Genomic DNA, 19,743 nt, shown 5'->3' with positions numbered 1-19,743 from the left:
GAAGAGAGCTACAACAAACAAAATGATAAGGTGTACGCACACAGTAGTGAAGAAGCGAACAACCGTATTCCGCGTGTCCAACGAGGTCATTTTCCATCGTCGCTCATGGTATGGTTGGGAGTTTCTTATTGGGGCTTAACAGAGGTACATTTTTGTGAGAAAGGTGTAAAAACGAATGCAGTTATGTATCAAAATACAGTCCTGACGAACCTTGTGGAACCTGTTTCTCATACCATGTTCAATAACAGGCACTGGGTATTCCAACAAGATTCGGCGCCAGCTCATAGAGCGAAGAGCACACAAGACTGGCTGGCGGCGCGTGAAATCGACTTCATCCGGCACGAAGACTGGCCCTCCTCCAGTCCAGATTTGAATCCGTTAGATTACAAGATATGGCAACACTTGGAGGAAAAGGCGTGCTCAAAGCCTCATCCCAATTTGGAGTCACTCAAGACATCCTTGATTAAGGCAGCCGCGGATATTGACATGGACCTCGTTCGTGCTGCGATAGACGACTGGCCGCGCAGATTGAAGGCCTGTATTCAAACTCACGGAGGTCATTTTGAATAAACTTTAGTGTCATAAGAATCTATGTTTTGTTAAGTTCATTTTGGTATATGAATCGTTACATAATGAATAAACTTGTTTCAATTATTTTACATTAAACATGTGACAGAATTTATGACCTGACTAGGTATATACTTAAGCCTTTACTTTATTGCTTGGAATGAGCTCCCCTCCACGGTTTTTGCCGAGCGCTATGACATGTCCTTCTTCAAACGAGGCGTGTGGAGGGTACTTAACGGTAGACAGCGGCTTGGCTCTACCCCTGGCATTGCTGAAGTCTTTGGGCGACGGTAACACACAATTAGGTGAGCCGTATGCTCATTTGCCTACACGATCAAAAAAAGATGTGTGGTGTCGTGGGACACCGCATAAGAACGAAGTTCCTTATTATAAATTATTAATTTAAAGTTCTTTCTATTCGAGGTGTAAAGAAAATAAAACTGGAGGTTTCGCAACATCCCACGGTCATTCGGTAGCGTGGTATATATACTTCATTCACGGTTGTTTGTATAAGAGTTAGTGTATTGCGCAAACGAACGCTCTGAGATCGTGGTCAATGAATGATAAAAATATATGTTATTTTTTGTACGTTATTACAAAGTTAGTCGTACACTGTGTGCATTAATAATAAAAATCTTAGGTTACGGACCATATCTTAGGTTACGGACATAAGGAACTTAGGAAAAAAATTGTTGCCTACATTCTTAATTTAGCTGCTCACATATAACACATAAATCACATATAACACATGATTTTGTAGTCGAAGAAGTATCTATGTTTGTCTATAAGGCACAATCTTGGTGATTCAAACGGATACTGTACATCAAATTAGGTTACAATATAAATTTTTAGTTGGGCTGCCCGAATCGTGTATATTTAAAGCAATTATAATAAGAGAACTTCCATTAAATTCGGAACCTCCGCACTGCGGCGTAGCAAGCACAGCATTAAAATTTATCAAAACCGCTGCCTGAATGAAACAAGTGTGTTTCTATTTTCGTAAATACAATGCTGTTTTTTTGTATACGTTTGTATGCGATTCGCACATGGTGTACTTATTATAATCGAATAGATGTTTATGACTTAAGTGATAATCTTTCTAATATAGTTCACGACCACTATTGTTGCTTAGATTGGTGGCAAGCTTACAGCCCACCTGGTGTTAAGTGGTTACTGAAGCCCATAGTCATCTACAACGTAAATGCGCTACTCGCCTTGAGACATAAGTTCTAAGGTCTCAATGTAGTTACAACGGCTGCTCCACCCTTCAGACCGAAACGCATTACTGCTTCACGGCAGAAACAGGTAAAAAAAAAGGGCAGTGGTACCTACCCGTGCGGACTCACAAGAGGTCCTACCACCAGTACTTACGCAAATTATAATTTTGCGGTTTTAATTTTTATTACACGATGTTATTCCTTCACCGTGAAAGTCAATCGTGAACATCTGTTAAGTACGTATTTCATTAGAAAAATTGGTACCGGCCTGCGGGATTCGAACACCGTTGCATCGCTAGATACGAACGCACCGGACGTCTTATCCTTTAGGCCACGACGAACGATGTTTGCTTAATTTTACAGTTAGTTAACTGTAGTTCATTCTCTATTATAGTTGCATCGCTGGCTGCATTGAATTCTCATTTCATCTTCGGTTCGTTAGCTATTTCGAAGTGCGGGATGTTTTCTTCTCCGGCTACGTAATTTTGTGCGCGTTCTAGCGAGCGGCGTCTTCATAAAGAAAATCGCGTCGGGCTTATAAAAGAATAGCGACTCGACAATAGCCTCATTCGACTTACGTTTTATTCACTTCATTCGATTCGCTAGAGAGTTTTTGTTTATCATAGTTATTGTGTTTCTTTTGTTTATGACTGATTTTTTGAAGCGCGAACAAAAGTAACTTGTGATAGAATTTCAATGCTATCTTGTTAATTGGCTGGATAAAGGAAATAAATAAATAAAAGATATAAATAAAGATACTCGGGGACTGGTTAAAGTGTTACTTTTACTGGGTTTTTAAAGATAATGCTTACAACTCATAGCCCCGAACACTCAACAATACGGAGTACAGTTTTTGTATTGATTTTTTATTTTTGCTTGAGGAAGATGTGTCCTTTCTTTAGTTATTGTTGACGCCGCTTATGACAACATTCAATTTAAGGTAGCCTCAGTAATATGACCTTATAGCTGGAAGTCTGTGTGGGGTTTTTATTCAAAGGATATATTGCGTAGCCGCGGTATCACAACGTTGTCATGACACCGACAAAAATTTTGTACTTTATCAATTTTTATTTTTTATTGCTGATGGGTGGACGTGCTCACAGCCCACCGGGTATTAAGTGGTTATTGGAGCCCGTAGACATCTACAACGTAAATGCGTCACCTTAAGATATAAGTTCTAAGGTCTCAAGTATAGTTACAACGGCTGGCCCACCTTTCAAACCGAAATACATTACTGCTTCACGGCAGAAATAGGCAGGGTGGTGGTACCTACCCGTGCGTATCCACAAGAGGTCCTACCACCAGTAATAAACCTCTACTAGATACCTTTTTTACATAATAATATCATTATGATTAATCTTAAACTACTGCGTACAGGTGTAGTACATACAGTAGTTTAAGCTCTTTAGGGATGAATTTTTGTTAGTACAAAAAACACGAATTTATTTATTAGTACATTACATAACATAGTTAGTTATTAGTACATTATTTATATATTATTTTCATTTTATATTGAAAACAAAAAATAAGTTAAAAAAATGGTGGCTCTTCATTAAATAAAATATATCCTTATATGTTTACATAATTTATCAAATAATGTATAATTAATAATAAAAACGTACACATGTGTGAATGCTCTTGAATAGGTTAAGCTTAGCAGTTAGTATTTAGTACTTTTGGCCGGAATTCGAAGATTACATAATTTTTATATTTTCTCTTTTATATTTTACGGTTCTATGTTTTCTTTGACGTTTAGACGTATAACAACTAGTGGCTCTCGTCCGAAATTCTTCGGGACTATCGAGTCATACAAAATATTCTCATTTGTTGTAACTACTCGCTCGTGACGTTAATATATTTATTTTATTTTATTGCTTAGATGGATGGACGAGCTCACAGCCCACCTGGTGTTAAGTGGTTACTGGAGCCCATAGACATCTACAACGTAAATGCGCCACCCACCTCGAGATATAAGTTCTAAGGTCTCAGTATAGTTACAACGGCTACCCCACCCTTCGAACCGAAACGCATTACTGCTTCACGGCGGAAATAGGCGGGGTGGTGGTACCTACCCGTGCGGACTCACAAGAGGTCCTACCACCAGTGATTACGCAAATTATAATTTTGCGGGTTTGGTTTTTATTACACGAGGTTATTCCTTCACCGTGGAAGTCAATCGTGAACATTTGTTGAGTACGTATTTCATTACAAAAATTGGTACCCGCCTGCGGGATTCGAACACCGGTGCATCGCTTCAACACGAATGCACCGGACGTCTTATCCTTTAGGCCACGACGACTTCTAATAAACTTTAACTTAATACTCTATCATGCCAGAAAAGAAACCCCTCATCTCCTTTTTATCATCACACCTCCAGCCATCGAAGCAGAGTTCATCTATATTATCTGGAACTGCTGCGTTTATCGACAGTGCGTTTCCAAAGATCTTTTCTGCCTCGGTGTTTCCCGCGTGCTATGTATGATATGTCCTTCTTCAAACGAGGCTTGTGGACAGGAGGCAGCGGCTTGGCTCTGCCCCTGGCATTGCTGGCGTCCATGGGTGACGGTAACCACTTATCATCAGGTAGGCCATATGCTCGTCTGCCTACAAAAGCAATAAAAAAAGTGTGTTACCAAAATTGATTTTTTTGTATTTGTAAATTAAGGGACCTTCCCTACGAATGTCTGTTATTTTTATGTACGGCACTAATGATAATGCTTTTTCGCTAGTCGATTTTTTTATGTTTTTATCGATAGGATAGTGCTAGCAATTTAAAAAAAAATGAATATCAAGGCGCGTGTATATTTCTAGAAACACTACGAACTTCTAGGAACTACTAATAAATTGAAAAAAATTCTAGATAACTAAAGCAATGTTTATTTTTGTATGTGCTTAGAAATGATGACGTGCCGGCTAGGCTCGCGGAGGCTGGGCGGATCTCGCGGTTCGCTGCAAGCTGGCACCACGTGCTCCGCCGCCAGCGAGCTGGATCTCTCCTCACGATCTCGACGGGCGCACAAAGCCAGGTAATAATTTATTTAGGAAAACTAGTTACCGCTCAGAGCTACGGATGCTTGAACTACATTTTAAAACCTGTCTCGCCGTCTCAATAGCTCCGACTGGGTTCCCGCCCGGTCCGGGGTAGGGCGCCGGCTGTGAGCGGCAGGAGTTTTTAATGAGGTTTGACTCCCACACACCTGCCGTGCGGGTGGGGATCCGGCGATTTCCTCCTGTGGAAAAAAAAGCCATCTGCGTGAAAACCTGTGATCAGCAGTGGGATAAATAAGTTTTATTGTATTCCAGGGTTAAAATGTTTTCATAACATATTTCGTCAAAATCGATTCAGTGATTTAAGAATACAATCGTAACAGATACACACAATCGATTAAATGAGTATTAATATCGATTTTCATTATGGATGTTAACCAGTCACCTCGTGAGCACTCCTGGTCTAAAGTGTAAGCTCTAAATCGGTTATTGGGACCAGCTTTATCTCTGCTCGCGACTCGCAAAACTTAAAGAATGACTACCAAAGATAATGTATGAAATCATTAATTGCCTAGAGGTAACGCCTATTCAACCCTTTAAACCAGGAAGCACGATTGCTTCGCGGTATAAACAAACAGAGCGGTCGTATTAAAGGGCTCATGCCCCAGCACCATTAAAAATAAGCTCTTTTGGGACTCCTGAATGTCCCTCAAAATACGTCCCAAATTGTATTTATCGACACACACCATTTATTGAAACAAACCACGGGACGCCCACTTTTTTTACTACACCAATAACAATCTATTTATAGGTATATAATTTATGCATAAGCTATTTATCTCAAAATAGGAGCAAAAGTTAGTAGCCATTTTCTATTCGGACGTATTTCCACCCGGAACATGAATAAGTGATCTAACTTGATGCATAAATAAAGAATACTGTTATTTTGTTGAGAACAAGGGGAGATGCATTATCTAAGTTAAATGAGCGTATAAAAGTATTCTCATTTTCCGGAAGCATACATATAATAATGAAAACGAAACAATTGATTAATGTGTATTGTTCAAATGTTCTAGCAACTTTTTCTATTATGATTCATGTCATGATATAGCTTACTTATAATATAGTTATATACATTACTTATAACATTAAGTTGTAATTTAAAAGGTCATATTAGACGATTAATCGCCAAATTAAATTGCATAAGCCGAGTTAAAATCAAACATTGCTCAACAAAATATCTATGTACTAAATAGAAAATAAATGTGATAAATGTTAACATATTTGGAGAAGATAAGAAAAATAAAGTTTACATGACAAATCGTTCGCGAAATTGTCACTTTAAAAATTTTTGTTTCAATTCATTTGTATACGTGTGAATCAGTGTGCTTAGTGCGAGTTTTTTAACGTGCTCGATAGCGTAAAAGTTAGCTCATATTTGTATGAAATGGGATCGTTTGCCTACGTTTGCCGCTAGGGGCATTGTTCCAACTGCATACAAAATTGGGTTAACTTTTACGCTATCGAGAACTTTAAAAAACTCGCACTAAGCACACTGATTGCGGCTCTACCTTGTGTTAAGTAGTTATCGCAGCCGATATGTATAATAACATGAATGCCCACCCATCTTGAGACATTAAGTCAAAATCTCAATTGTAGTGTATAAAGAATATAAGGCATCAGCTATCCTCGAAACCGGAATACATGACTTCTTCGTAACAGAAATAGGGACAATGGTGTAATTTACGCATGTGGGCTTGCTCTCTATAACTGGTTACGTAAATTGGTTTAATAACTTGCTTAATATAATACTTTTTGATTAATTATTAACTGTTTTTCTTTTATGCTTTACGATTGACCATTCTAACCGGCACTATCTAGGCGGGCTTCGGATAGCCTGCCGACAGAGAGGGCTGGTGGTCGTGGCGCCGACGATCGCCGGTTCGGCGTCCCGAGGGGGAGAGTGGTGGAAGAGATATGCTCCGCACTAAACGCTTCACTTCTCCCCTTTGCCTTTTCATGAGTTCCATCATGCGAGGTTTGGATGCTGGTTGTTGCGCGACAGTAGGTTTTAGTCGGTTCGACTCTGACATGCCCCGCCCTCCATCCCCAGTGGAGGACGGAAGTACGGGCGATTTCTTCCTGCCACAAAAATGCTTTACGATTACTTTAAATTCAAATGAATGCTATTTGTTTTTCAAACAAATTATAATTATGTAAATAGAAACGGAATCCTTTTGACGCTCAAAATTCGCAAGTCAGATCGTGGACTATGATTTTGTCGACGCCTCTACTCAACAGTACACTTACGGCCAACGAAAATTGAACGCAGCCGCTCACACCTCAGTATTTCCTTTTTATATTATTCTACTATAGACCGCATTGTAACAACTCAGCATCCAACTTGCTTATTACATCGGAAAGGCGCACTTAAGAGATTACGCCAATGATCCCTTATAATATCTGTGGATATGTAAGGGCTAACTAAAGTCGTTAACTTTAGGGTTTCACTAGCCCTCCGTTCAAAGTCGCGTGATACCCAGGGATCTGATTACTCTCGGTCTATTTTCCATTATGCCCAAAATACTTTAGTTTAGTCGTTAAAATAGTTTCTACTTTATTAGCATTGGAATCGTGCTTAATTGAATTTGTACGTTCGCAAAATACAGCACGCCTTTTTCTTCCAAGCGAATGTTCAGATGTTAATGAACTTGTATAAATGGTTCTATGTTTTCTCAATTTCTCAATATTGGTTTTGTTTTCTTCGAATGACGTCTACAGGGTTTCCATCTGCGGAGGTGAAGTCTTTCGTGATATTTGCATGCTCTTTTGTTTGTATAGATAAAAAAGGTGGTTTTAAGTTATTCCCAATTCAAGCCCAATTAATTTCCGTTCGAGATCAATCACGCAGTCTTTCGGCTTGGTCTTTAAAAAAGTTTTTAAATAGTATTATTCGCTTGTCTCGTACTTATGTGGCGAAAGCGACTCACCGCAGCCATACGGTGTCTGAGATTTTGTTTTCTTTTGAAGTAGCAATTATTATTTATGCCGTATAATTGTAACCAAAACATACAAAGGGACAGCTCAAAATTATCACAGCTCTTCTCAGTTTTTTGCCAATTGTAGACATTATTAAAACTACAAATGTAAAAAATATATATTTAATATTAAAAAATAGATTATAGTTACTACAATATTCAAATGTTGAGGAATAACACTAATCTAATTGTAACTATACTTGAGACCTTAGAACTTATATCTCAAGGTGGGTGGTGCATTTACGTTGTAGATGTCTATGGGCTCCAGTAACCACTTAACACCAGGTGGGCTGTGAGCTCGTCCGCCCATCTAAGCAATAAAAAAAAATCATATGACCACGAAAACTGTCAAGTACCTATTCGAAAAGTCAGAAATAATACATATAAAGAACAATAAAAATCGCGAGATTAAATCGTAAAACTAGCTTTAATTATACTTTTGTATATAAAAACACAGACAGACACCGATACTTTCAATATCGAAATATCGATTCAATCTAAAAACAGTTCAATCAGTCGTAAAGTATCTAGAACAACCCGTACGTGTTGTGTAAATTGACTCGATTCGGCGACCGTTGGTGCATTGCGCAGGGACGCGGCTGTAAGCGTAATATTTATTTTAGCAAAATATTTCTTTACATTACTTGGTTAACGGTGCGGGCGCGCCTCCATTAAGGCGCCGCTGGAGAGGTTCGAGGGTCTGTCTCTTGTTTGCTGAGGAACGCGAGGGCCCTTTTCTTGAGTGTCGCTTTAATCACAAGTGTTGACTCGATGAGCCCGCCCTGCCCATGTGAAAAGCAGCAAAAAGGCCAAAGACGAATTTAAAAATAATCTGTAGGTATTGTTACAAATCCATTAACGGAAAGATGTTTTTGTTCTTAAAATACGAACTCAAATAGATTGTCGTATCTTATCTTATCTTATACCTTTAAACGAGCAATTCTTGGATAAATCGATCTAGTTACGATTTATTTTCAGAAAATGTTGTTTTATTCATGTTTTCAATAATCAACTCTTCTCGACATCTATTGGCCAATAATAATACTATTTTTCTTAATTGAGGGCAACTAACCGCTTTAAAGACACAATAAGATGGCGTTATCAAAAAAAAACCGAGCAAAGCACGGTCATCATCTAGTTAACTATTATTGGTGTTATGAGATGTTATTTTACCCGATGTTGCGTTATGATGTGTATGTACTGTGTGTGTGTGTGTGTGTATCGATAATTGAGAGTTAAGTTTCTTACAGTAATGAAATATCTTTTATTTTACTGAATACTGTTCGATTTTTAAATATATTTATTAATACGGGCAGTACAAGGGAGTTCTTTGACAACCCTTACCTGAAGCAGCCATCGTCAGACTGAGCTATGAAACCGATCGCATTTTTGAACGGTATATATCTCATTTTACGGTACTACAGCTCCGAAGCGGCTTTCCAGCCGTCACGTCGCATTGGAAAAACCAATTTCTACCGGTAGCCGCTCGGTTGCTACTAAGTCGATTGGGCTTCAAACGATTTTGCCCTCTTCTGGGAAAAATCTTAAATCTGCATCGCTGGAGATTAACGCGGGGAAAATTCAACGCTCTATTGAAACTTGATTCGAATACTTCACTTAAACGGTTTCAAACTTTTACTGTTATTTGCGATATTCACACGAAATGGTTTTATTATTAAGGGATTTTATTTTATGTAATAGAACATAAACATTATTTCAATAGATTATACGGTTGAAAACTTTTTGTAGAGCATACAAATGGTTAAATTAGCATACGAAGATGATTTTTAACTAGCGGACTTCAATTCTGTGATATTATCCGTAATCTCAATTTTAAAGTGTAACTCTCAATTTTGTAGTGATTTCAGATTTATATCCGCTTGAGAAAAATATTTGCCTATACAGCTTCTGAGAGAATGCAATAACTCCCGATCCATTAACGGTGCTATTAAGTACCACAAGCACCGGTCACCGTCCTCGTCGAACCCGTCGCTTGGGACGAAGGGCTCGACGAGCGAATGAACCCACAGACACAGCCCACTGAGTTTCTCGCCGGATCTTCTCAGTGGGTCGCGTTTCCGATCTGGTGGTAGATTCTGCGAAGCACTGCTCTTGCTAGAGCTAGTGTTAGCAACACTCCGGCTTGAGCCCCGCGAGCTCACCTACTAGTTAACGGTTACGCTGAAGTAGCCTCTCAAGGCTATCATCAGCTTAGGTAGGAAAAAAAAGCAATAACAATGCTCTACCATTGGATTGGCAGAATGTGCGATTTTTTAAACCATAAGTACTACAGTTGGTGACTCAACTATGAACCTCGTATAGATGAAGTCCATCGGTATGCTTGATCATGAACGAAAAAAAAAAAAGGTCATGAATCCGGAATACGGTAACAGAAACGTCCTCAACGTAGTTTAGTTACTTTTATATTTGGTACTCAGCTAAAACTACTGTTACGGTTTGATCTGTAATATTTTATTGTCATTAAATAATTTTCGACGTTTCGAAATATTTTACAGAAAATTCTACTAAAATTTACTGGTGGTGGTAGGACCTCTTGTGAGCCCGCACGGGTAGGTACACCGCCCCGGCTATTTCTGTCGTGAAGCAGTAATGCGTTTCGGTTTGAAGGGTGGGGCAGCCGTTGTAACTATACTGAGACCTTAGAACTTATATCTTGAGGTGGGTAGCGCATTTACGTAGTAGATGATGTATGGGCTCCAATATACACTTAACACCAGGTGAGCTCGTCGACCCATCTAAGCAATAAAAAAAAAACTTTTCAGTTGAATAGTTTACGGTTAAGGGTCTGTTCGTCTTTTAAATAATCGAATAAATTACATCAGGTTAAAACTACTGAGCGCAAGCGGCGAGGCTCCGTTGTTGGGGGGCTGGCGGAGCACGCCGCACACGCCGCACGCGTCAGCGACACCGGCGCCGCACCACTCACACAATCACCTCGCACCGCAGCACTGCAACGGCACTGATAGGTCTGTAACATATTTTCACACGTGTACACTTTAAACAAGGAAATTGCATTGATTAACACTCACACACACACACACACACATTCACACACTCACACACACACCCACATACACACGCACAGACACACACATCGTACACACATTAATATCTATGCAGATAGTGAACAGAAGGGTTGCTTCAAAAAATCTATATATTAATACGTGAAGCAAAAACTTTGTATCCCTTTTTACGAAAATTGCGCGGACAGAGGAGTATGAAATTTTCCAGACTTATAGAGAATATAGAGAAGAAGTGTACAATGCTAATTTTTTTTTTAAATAATTCATAAAAGATACGTTAAATCGATAAAGAAAAGATTACACACACTGCATACCATGTATTTGACGCACACACGCATGAATACTATTTATTGTCAATCTTTTGTCCTTGGCGTCTTATTTTTAAATGTTGGTCATTTACTAAGATTTTTTCAGTGGACTTTTTGGAGGATCCCGAGAAGTTACGTCCAGCGGCTTTGTTTCATTTTGCCACATTTGTGCACTTTCAGATATTAAACAATTAATAAACCACCATTATTACACATTTAAACCCGAAGAAACACTAAATAGACAAAATAAAACAAATCACACAACTTCACTCCTCGCGTTCCCGCCAAAAAGTCCTGTTCTTGGCGTCTGTTGTCAAATTGAGAATAGATTAAATATTGTTTGTCTTTGTTATTATTTTTTATAGTGTAGGCGAAATTTGTGATTATAGAAGTATAAAATACAATCATAACAATCATAATAGTGTACAAACTTACAATTCCAATTAATTATAGTCGAATTTCGATTAATTATAGTCGAAAAACTACTGCGGGATCTCTAGTATTTATTAATACGCTTTTATTAGCTTCAGACGTATGTATGTATGTAACGGAATCTTTGAACATGATTTTGACCCCCTTCAAAACGTTGGATTAACTCGAAACTTGGTATACTTATTGACCGATATACTACCATATGATCGATGACAATTCAATATTACAAAAAAAAATTGAAAAAATTGAAATTCAACCTAGAAATTAAAAATAAAGAACAGTTTAAAAAAACTAACAAAATACGCTTTTATAGAAAATCCAACTAAAAATAGAAAATAAATTTTAATAAATTTGAATTGATTTGACCATGAACCCCACGCTTTTTTTTACAATAAAATCATTTTTTCTTACACTATTTTTAATTCAAATTTATTAAAATTTATTTTCTATTTTTTAGTTGGATTTTCTATAAAAGCGTATTTTGTTAGTTTTTTTAAACTATTATTTATTTTTGTTAATACGGACAAAATATAAGCTCAGAGTCCAACCGTCCTCTTTATCGTAACAAACAAAACATCACAACGTGACTAGCGCGGCCCACCATTTTATTGCTTTCTTTCAACGGCAATATAAACTTATTTTCCTCAATACAATAATACCATTGTATATTACTTTTCTTAGTCGTTAGTCCATTATTATAAAGATTTTGATTATTTTGTTCTAAATGAATGCGTAATATCACGATTCAGTGGATTTACTTGCCCACCTTGGGTAGATAATAGATATTACACAAAATATGCTTTCACGCATTTAATCAAAGGTAGACCGTTCCAGGTGGTCCGATAGTAACCAGATGACGAAATTTTCTAAAGAAATTTCACACAGTATTCTCGTCACATTAATTACGTCTATGTTGTTAATTTATTATAGTTAGAATAGAAGAAATCTGGAAAAAACCAGAATCGCACTATCGACATATTCAATAGCAACAACGCTTCGGTGATCAGTCATCTAGCATTGACAAGCGCTTGATGAAAGATCTTCCCCTTTGTATAAGTCACTATATGGGCCGCTATTTCTTTCACCATTATCATCAGCCCACATTCGTCCACTGCTGGACATAGGCAGAGGCCTATGTAGATGGAGATATAGTAGGCCTGGTGTAGATTGGGCTCTCCCAATCTACACCACTGACCCCGGTCTTTGGTTCTCCTCATCCACTTCTTGCTGGCCAATGTTCGGAGGTCATCGCACCATCTAGCCAGCGGTTTATTTATCTTGCTAATATTAACATTAATAACATTGAGCATTCAATAAAGCGTTCTTTTTGTTTTTTACCATCATTTATAATTAATGAATTATTCTTCTAAACAAAGCAATTCGAATGAATGGAAAGCTTCATTGGGTGTTTTCTGACATCGGTCGATAATTCCTGTCATGTTACTGTTACTGTTGTTTGAAAAACAAAACGTGTTTCCGCTTCCGCTTCGTTTTCTCGAGAGCCTCAAATTTTAATTGTCGAATTGTGAGAAAATCTCGTTGCACGTAACTCGGGCAGAAAAATTAAGATAGCTCGTCAGAAGATATTTCTCAAGGTGAAAGATGTTTTGGGATCGTTACGATTATTGGCCTAATATAACACGTGGTCTAGATTCCTGGTCGATATCAACAACTTGGTAAATATATTTAGTATTTTGGCTTTTGTTAAAGTAACAAAACTGAAAGTTCCCAGAAGATTAAGCTATTTTTCGCTTACCTAGCTAATATCCACATGTGTTCGTCTGGTGGCCCATAAGCTCGATATTAGTATCAAACACGTCTATTTATTTGTACGTTTTCAATGCCCATAACGCATTAGAAAACCCTATTCTGGCTTCATTTTGAGGTGGCGGCTTCAGTTTGCTCTCGTATCTGTTTCACATGCTCAGCTTCTCGTGCTGGGGCACTTCAATCCACATAAGTCCTTCATAATCTTAATAATATACGCAAAATATCACTGTTTCGCGTGACTATGGGCTTAAGAAACAATATTATGTTAAAAAAATACGTATGGAATTACGATAGCGAACACTATACACATTTTATACATACCTATACATTCTTATTAAATACATTTAAACCTTAAAGTAGTGCACCTAAGCAATGAGTTCATTTTTATTGCAACAGATATTACAACAAACATCAGCAGTTAACTCGAACGCTTTGGATGAGAGATCGCTAACAAGCTCATTGTGTAAATAATTAAATAATTGCTCGTGCCCAGGCTCTCAGACGGAGATATCCAATTATAGCTACATGGTTTACGAAAAGGGGTAGGCTCAAATTATCGCTTCATCGTTACCTGCATTATTTAATTAATATTCGCAACAAAGCTTACTAGGTAATTTAATTATCAGCGAACACAAGCGCTCTTGGTATTTAGTAGTAACTTTTTATTTTTATTGCTTAAGTGGGTGGAAGAGCTGACGGCCCACTTGATGTTAAGTGGTTACCGGAGCCCATGGACATCTACAACGTAAATGCTGCCATCTACCTTGAGATATGAGTTCTAAGGTCTCATTTTTACAGTCCACGGCTGCCCCACCTGCGAAACCGAAATGCATTACTGCTTGACGGCACGAATAGGCAGGGCGATTGGTACCTACCCGGTCGGACTCACAAGACGTCCTACCTCCAGTAATTAGAGTCAGAAGAGTATCCCTGAGCACCATTAGTAAGATTAGTGGTGGAAGTCTCAAAAAGTTTACTAGTGTAAATGGATGGACGATATCATAGGTCGCTGGTTGTTTCATTGCCGGAGTCCATAGACATCGTGATGTAAAAGCCATCACTCACCTTAAGATATTAGATCAAAGTTTCGCGTCTTTCAACTAGAACGCTTGAGTGCTTCGCTGAAAGAACGTACCACGGAAATTTCAGATGTCTCAGCTTCGATTTGCATTGTAATAATGACTTTCGTCGCTACCTACTTATTATGATTGCTTTAAGGTAGGATTATAAAGCTATTGGGTTATTGCATTATTAATAGCAAACAAACACTTCGTGTTCTTAAATATGTTACAAATGTTTTTGAGACGAATATGAACAAATCAAATAAATTAAAATACCTAATTTTTTTACATTAAAGTCCAGAATACCTGTACTACACTACAAGATTTATTAAGTTGGCTCTATATTCGATAATGCTTGTGTTATCCCCGATAATGGGACTTGAATCTCGAGCCGCAAACCCGAAGTTCCTCCTTCGAAATACGCCTCGAATATACGAACGTAGGGATTAATTGGATACACATCCCCTTAATACACTGCTGCCCTCAGGTGGTAAACGCGATATTCAATTACTCCCGAGGAGGTATTACTTGTACACGGATTCTGAGCAGATCCAGTCAATCAGAGCTCAAACAATCAAGAATTGCAAACATCAGTGTTTACGTCTTATGTGTGGTGCATCTGATCTTACCTTCGTATTATACACGAAGCAGACGTGATCGAAAATTGTTTGTTTATCATAAGAGCATTATGAGAAACTTCAACAATACCTATTTTTTAATTCAAACTTTGGCCCTAGGTCTCCTTTTAGGTGGCGATATTCACATTTTGACATCTGTAAGCCCCTTAAACATAATTAATACCATTGATCCGTGTGTTGGTTCACTCGTGCCACGTAGTGATTATTGCTAAAAAACAAACAGCAGCAGTTTGAAATTGATGAGTGAACGAGCTCTCCTGGTTTTATGTGGTTACCGGAAGCCATAGACTGACCCTGTTTACAATACGGTCCGCCACGGATTGATGATAAGCTATCGCAGTACGTTTGTATAATACTCAGGGAGAACTGCTGTACTTCTTCTTAGCCTCTTTTTAATCAAGCCTAATCAAGCCTATCATACATAATCTCTACCCTCATACCCTTCTATCGCATAACCTTTTCCACACAGCCCGTCCAAGTCTTGTAGGAGGACTTACATTACAGCTTATTTTAATATCTAGGGTCTTTTTGGCTACATGCACCGGCACAAATCCCTTAGCGTTATATTACGACACTCACGGCATGAAGTGAGATGAGGTGGTGTTATGCAGGGCCGATATTACATAGTCTCTTATTAACAAGTTACTGGTACAAGTACTGACTTCGTCTTTTTACCGTCGCACCGCTCCCCATTGTGTCGTTCATCATCCACACTACCCTGATTCGCTCACAAATTGTAATGTGAGCACTCTACACTTTGTCAGCGAAGGTCCAGACGTAATTTTTCCTATACCATTGAACTGTGGAATTAACTTATCCCAGGGCGAGTCCTCTGCTCTATAACATGTCCCTCTTAAAACGAATAAGGAAAGTAATTTTCGTTACGGCAGCGGGCTGTGTCTCTGATACTGCCGGTTTCAATGATAACCACTTAATATCAGGTGGACTGTTCATTTGGCTCTCGTCAAGGTAAGAATTAATAACACGAATCTTGTAAATCAATTCAGTGTAACTTCAATATTGTAGTCATACCTTATTTTTCTATCTCGTAACTGCTTATTATTAATTGAAGTCGTCGTGGTCTAAAGGATAAGACGTCCGGTGCATTCGTATCTAGCGATGCAACGGTGTTCGAATCCCGCAGGCGGGTATCAATTTTTTTATTCTTCAATTTACTTAACAAATGTTCACGATTGACTTCCACGGTGAAGGAATAACATCGCGTAATAAAAATCAAACCCGCAAATTTATTATTTGCGTAATTACTGGTAGTAGGACCTCTTGTGAGTCCGTACGGGTCGGTACCATCACCCCGCCTATTTCTAGCTACCTTTTTTATTTTTTATTGCTTAGATGGGCGGACGAGCTCACAGCCCACCGGTGTTAAGTGGTTACTGGAGCCCATAGACATCTACAACGTAAATGCGCTACCCACCTTGAGACATAAGTTCTAAAGTCTCAGTATAGTTACAACGACTGCCCCGCCCATCAAGCCGAAACGCATTACTGCTTCACGGCAAAAATAGGCAGGGTGGTAGCACCTAACCGCGCGGACTCACAAGAGGTCCTACCACCAGTAATACAGCTAGCAAGGAGCTAGCAGTAAAATAGCTAGCAAGTAATTGGTACAAGAAGCCGCGTGGCTGTATTTCTTCTTTGTTAGTATGCCTAGTTACGTCAGCATGTACCTACATATATTTTTATCTTCTATTCTTCAGTTTGAAAATAATCATCAAGTTTTTCAGATTGTTAAACACTTCACGTGCGCTACAATCACGTGTAATCGTACCGCTTTGTACACGAGTATGTTTCAAACATGTGCTATGTGATCGAGTTAGATGTTGAATTGATAATAGCTATCAGATACACCCTAACTAAATAGGTTTCACGGTTTCAGTAATGCATTGTGTAACAGCGAACAATTTCAACAAAGGCTATTGTGCTCAAACAAAACAATGCTATGTTATATTAACTGGGTTAGACTTGACGCGATGTGTTGTGTCATAATCAGGTTCTGTAGGAGTCCGATTATAAAGACATACAGTTGGTTAGTTTAATTTATTTTGAATAATAGGTTGTGTCCTGAAAAATGACCATTCTATACTAGAAAAATATTATACTTCTAGTATTGTTACCAGTAATCGCATTAGTACGCCGTTAGTACGTACTAGCACGGATCAATGGTACAATGAAACATAAGTAGTAGTTCAAAGGGACCGTATCATAGAATTTTTTCGGTCTATGGGCCGTACATACCGTAATCTTTTTATTTCTTTATTTTATTGCTTAGGTGGGTGGACGAGTTCACGACCCACCTGATGGTGAGTGGTTACCGGAGCACATAGACATCTACACCGTAAATGTCGCCACCCACCGTGAGATATGAGCTCAGTATAGCTACAACGGCTGCCCCACCCTTCAAACCGAAACGCGTTACTGCTTCACGGCAGAAATAGGCAGGGTGGTGGTACCTACCCGTGCGTACTCATAAGAGGTCCTACCACAAGTAATCCCCATGTTACTTGTTCATTACGAGATTTCCGAAGCTATCCGTCTGACAGACTTTAAAGTTGTCATGTCATGTCATATGTAATCCTATTGCGCTCACTAAGATCGCATTTTACGCAATTCCTAACCAAAACACAGCATTTTAGGAAACGAAAAAAGCACTTATTAACACGATTACCATAGTGACGGTTGTCATAGCTTGCACATGCAACGCTATCCCGGGAAAATCCGACATGTATAATTCTCTTTGAATTACCTTAATATACCTATATACTTCTGGACGTCCATACGTCGAGTTGGTTAGACTGGATCTGAAAACGTGCGCCCCTGATCTTACACCTGCGCTAACGCGTTTGTATCACCTCTCATTAACAAGGTTCCGTCTTCATGGAAGACCGACCATGTCCACCCTATCCCCAAGAAAGGTGACCGGTCGGACTCATCGAGTTATAGGCCTGTCGCGATAACTTCCATGCTTTCCAAGGTGATGAAGCGAATAATAAATAAACAACTCTTGAGGTATCTGGAGGATCACCAGCTGATCAGTGACCGACAGTGCGGCTTCCGTCACGGTCGCTCAGCTGGCGATCTTCTTGTATACCTTACTCACAGGTGGGCAGAGCAGGGGCGAGGCTCTTACTGTGAGCCTTGATATCGCGAAGGCCTTCGACAGGGTCTGGCATAGGGCACTTCTGTTGAAGCTTACGGAATCCACGAGGGACTCTGCCCGTGGATCGCTAGCGGATTTGGATGGCGGAGCTAGTGGATTTGGATGGCGGAGCATTACGTTCGTTCTAGACGGTGACTGATATCATGACCATTAACGCTGGCGTTTCACAAGGTTCGGTGCTTTCCCCCACGCTTTTCATCTTGTATATCAATGACATGCATTGCTATGCGGATGACAGCATGGAGGATGCGCGATATATCGGCCATCAGAGTCTCTCTCGGAGCGTAGTGCAAGAGAGACGATCAAAACTTGTGTCTGAAGTAGAGAACTCTCTGGGGCGAGTCTCCGAATGGGGCGAATTGAACTTGGTTCAATTCAACCCGTTGCAGACACAAGCTCGCGCGTTCACTGCGAAGATGGACCCCTTTGTCATGACGCCACAATTCCAAGGAGTATCCCTGCAACGTTCCGAGAGTATCGGGATACTTGAGGTCGACGTTTCGAGCGATGTCCAATTTCGGAGTAATTTGGAAGGCAAAGCCAAGTTGGCGTCCATCCAAAATACTGGGAGTCCTCAACAGAGCGAAGCGGTAATTCACGCCTGGACAAAGACTTTTGCTTTATAAAGCACATGTCCGGCCTCGCGTGGAGTACTGCTCCCATCTCTGGGCCGGGGCTCCCAAATACCAGCTTCTTCCATTTGATTCCATACAGAATAGGGCCGTTCGGATTGTTGATAATCTCTTTCTCACGGATCGTTTGGAACCTCTGGGTCTGCGGAGGGACTTCGGTTCCCTCTGTATTTTGTACGGTATGTTTCATGGGGAATTCTCTGAGGAATTGTTTAAGATGATACCTTCATCTCGTTTTAATCATCGCACCGCCCGCCGGAGTAGAGTTCATCCATACTACCTGGAGCCACTGCGGTCATCCACAGTGCGTTTCAAGAGATCTTTTTTGCCACGTACTATCCAGCTTTGGAATGAGCTCCTCTCCGCGGTGTTCCCCGAGCGCTATGACATATCCTTCTTCAAACGAGGCTTGTGTACTTAACGGTAGGCAGGGGCTTGGCTCTGCCCCTGGCATTGCTGAAGTCCATGGGCAACGGTAACCACTCACCATCAGGTGGGCCGTATGCTCGTCTGCCTACAGGGGCAAAAAAAACTTTAATATCCTTCATCAATTATTCAATATCTTAATAATATAAGTTAATTTATGTTTAATTATTGTAATGCTAAAAATGAACTATAATATTTCGGAGATATTTCATAATTTCATTGGATTTTGTCATCCGCACCTTTCTACAGATATAGGATATTGTAGGATTAACGCTGAGTGCATTCCTTATTGGATTTGCACACAACATTTAGCACTTAGTTCTTGATAGAGAGGACGATGGCCAAGCGAGTCGTGTCTAATTATATTTACCGATCAATACCCTATTAATAGGTTACATGCTAGCTTGTTAGGTATTAGTATTGAGTTCCAGCAAATATATTTGT

The 19,743-nt window shown here is 39.4% G+C and overlaps 1 protein-coding gene across 10 annotated transcripts in view; it reads left to right on the top strand.

Moving 5' to 3' along the window:
* The window catches only part of LOC114247968 (cyclic nucleotide-gated channel alpha-3), a 113,247-nt gene that overhangs the window by 54,278 nt on the left and 39,226 nt on the right, over nt 1-19,743 (top strand). For 9 of the 10 annotated variants that reach the window (XM_089732728.1, XM_089732730.1, XM_089732733.1 and 6 more), the window contains 2 exons: nt 4,681-4,810; nt 10,654-10,797. In XM_089732728.1, the coding sequence (XP_089588854.1) occupies nt 4,683-4,810; nt 10,654-10,797 (272 nt within the window). In that variant the 5' untranslated portion in view covers nt 4,681-4,682. The remainder of the gene's footprint in view (nt 1-4,680; nt 4,811-10,653; nt 10,798-19,743) is intronic. The other variant, XM_089732734.1, reaches the window with a different exon arrangement.

The sequence above is a fragment of the Bombyx mandarina genome, chromosome 15, assembly GCF_030267445.1.
Source record: "Bombyx mandarina strain Sakado chromosome 15, ASM3026744v2".
Taxonomy (NCBI): Eukaryota; Metazoa; Arthropoda; class Insecta; order Lepidoptera; family Bombycidae; genus Bombyx; species Bombyx mandarina.
Note: the sequence above shows the minus strand (reverse complement) of the source record. Positions and strands in the feature narration are given on the sequence as shown.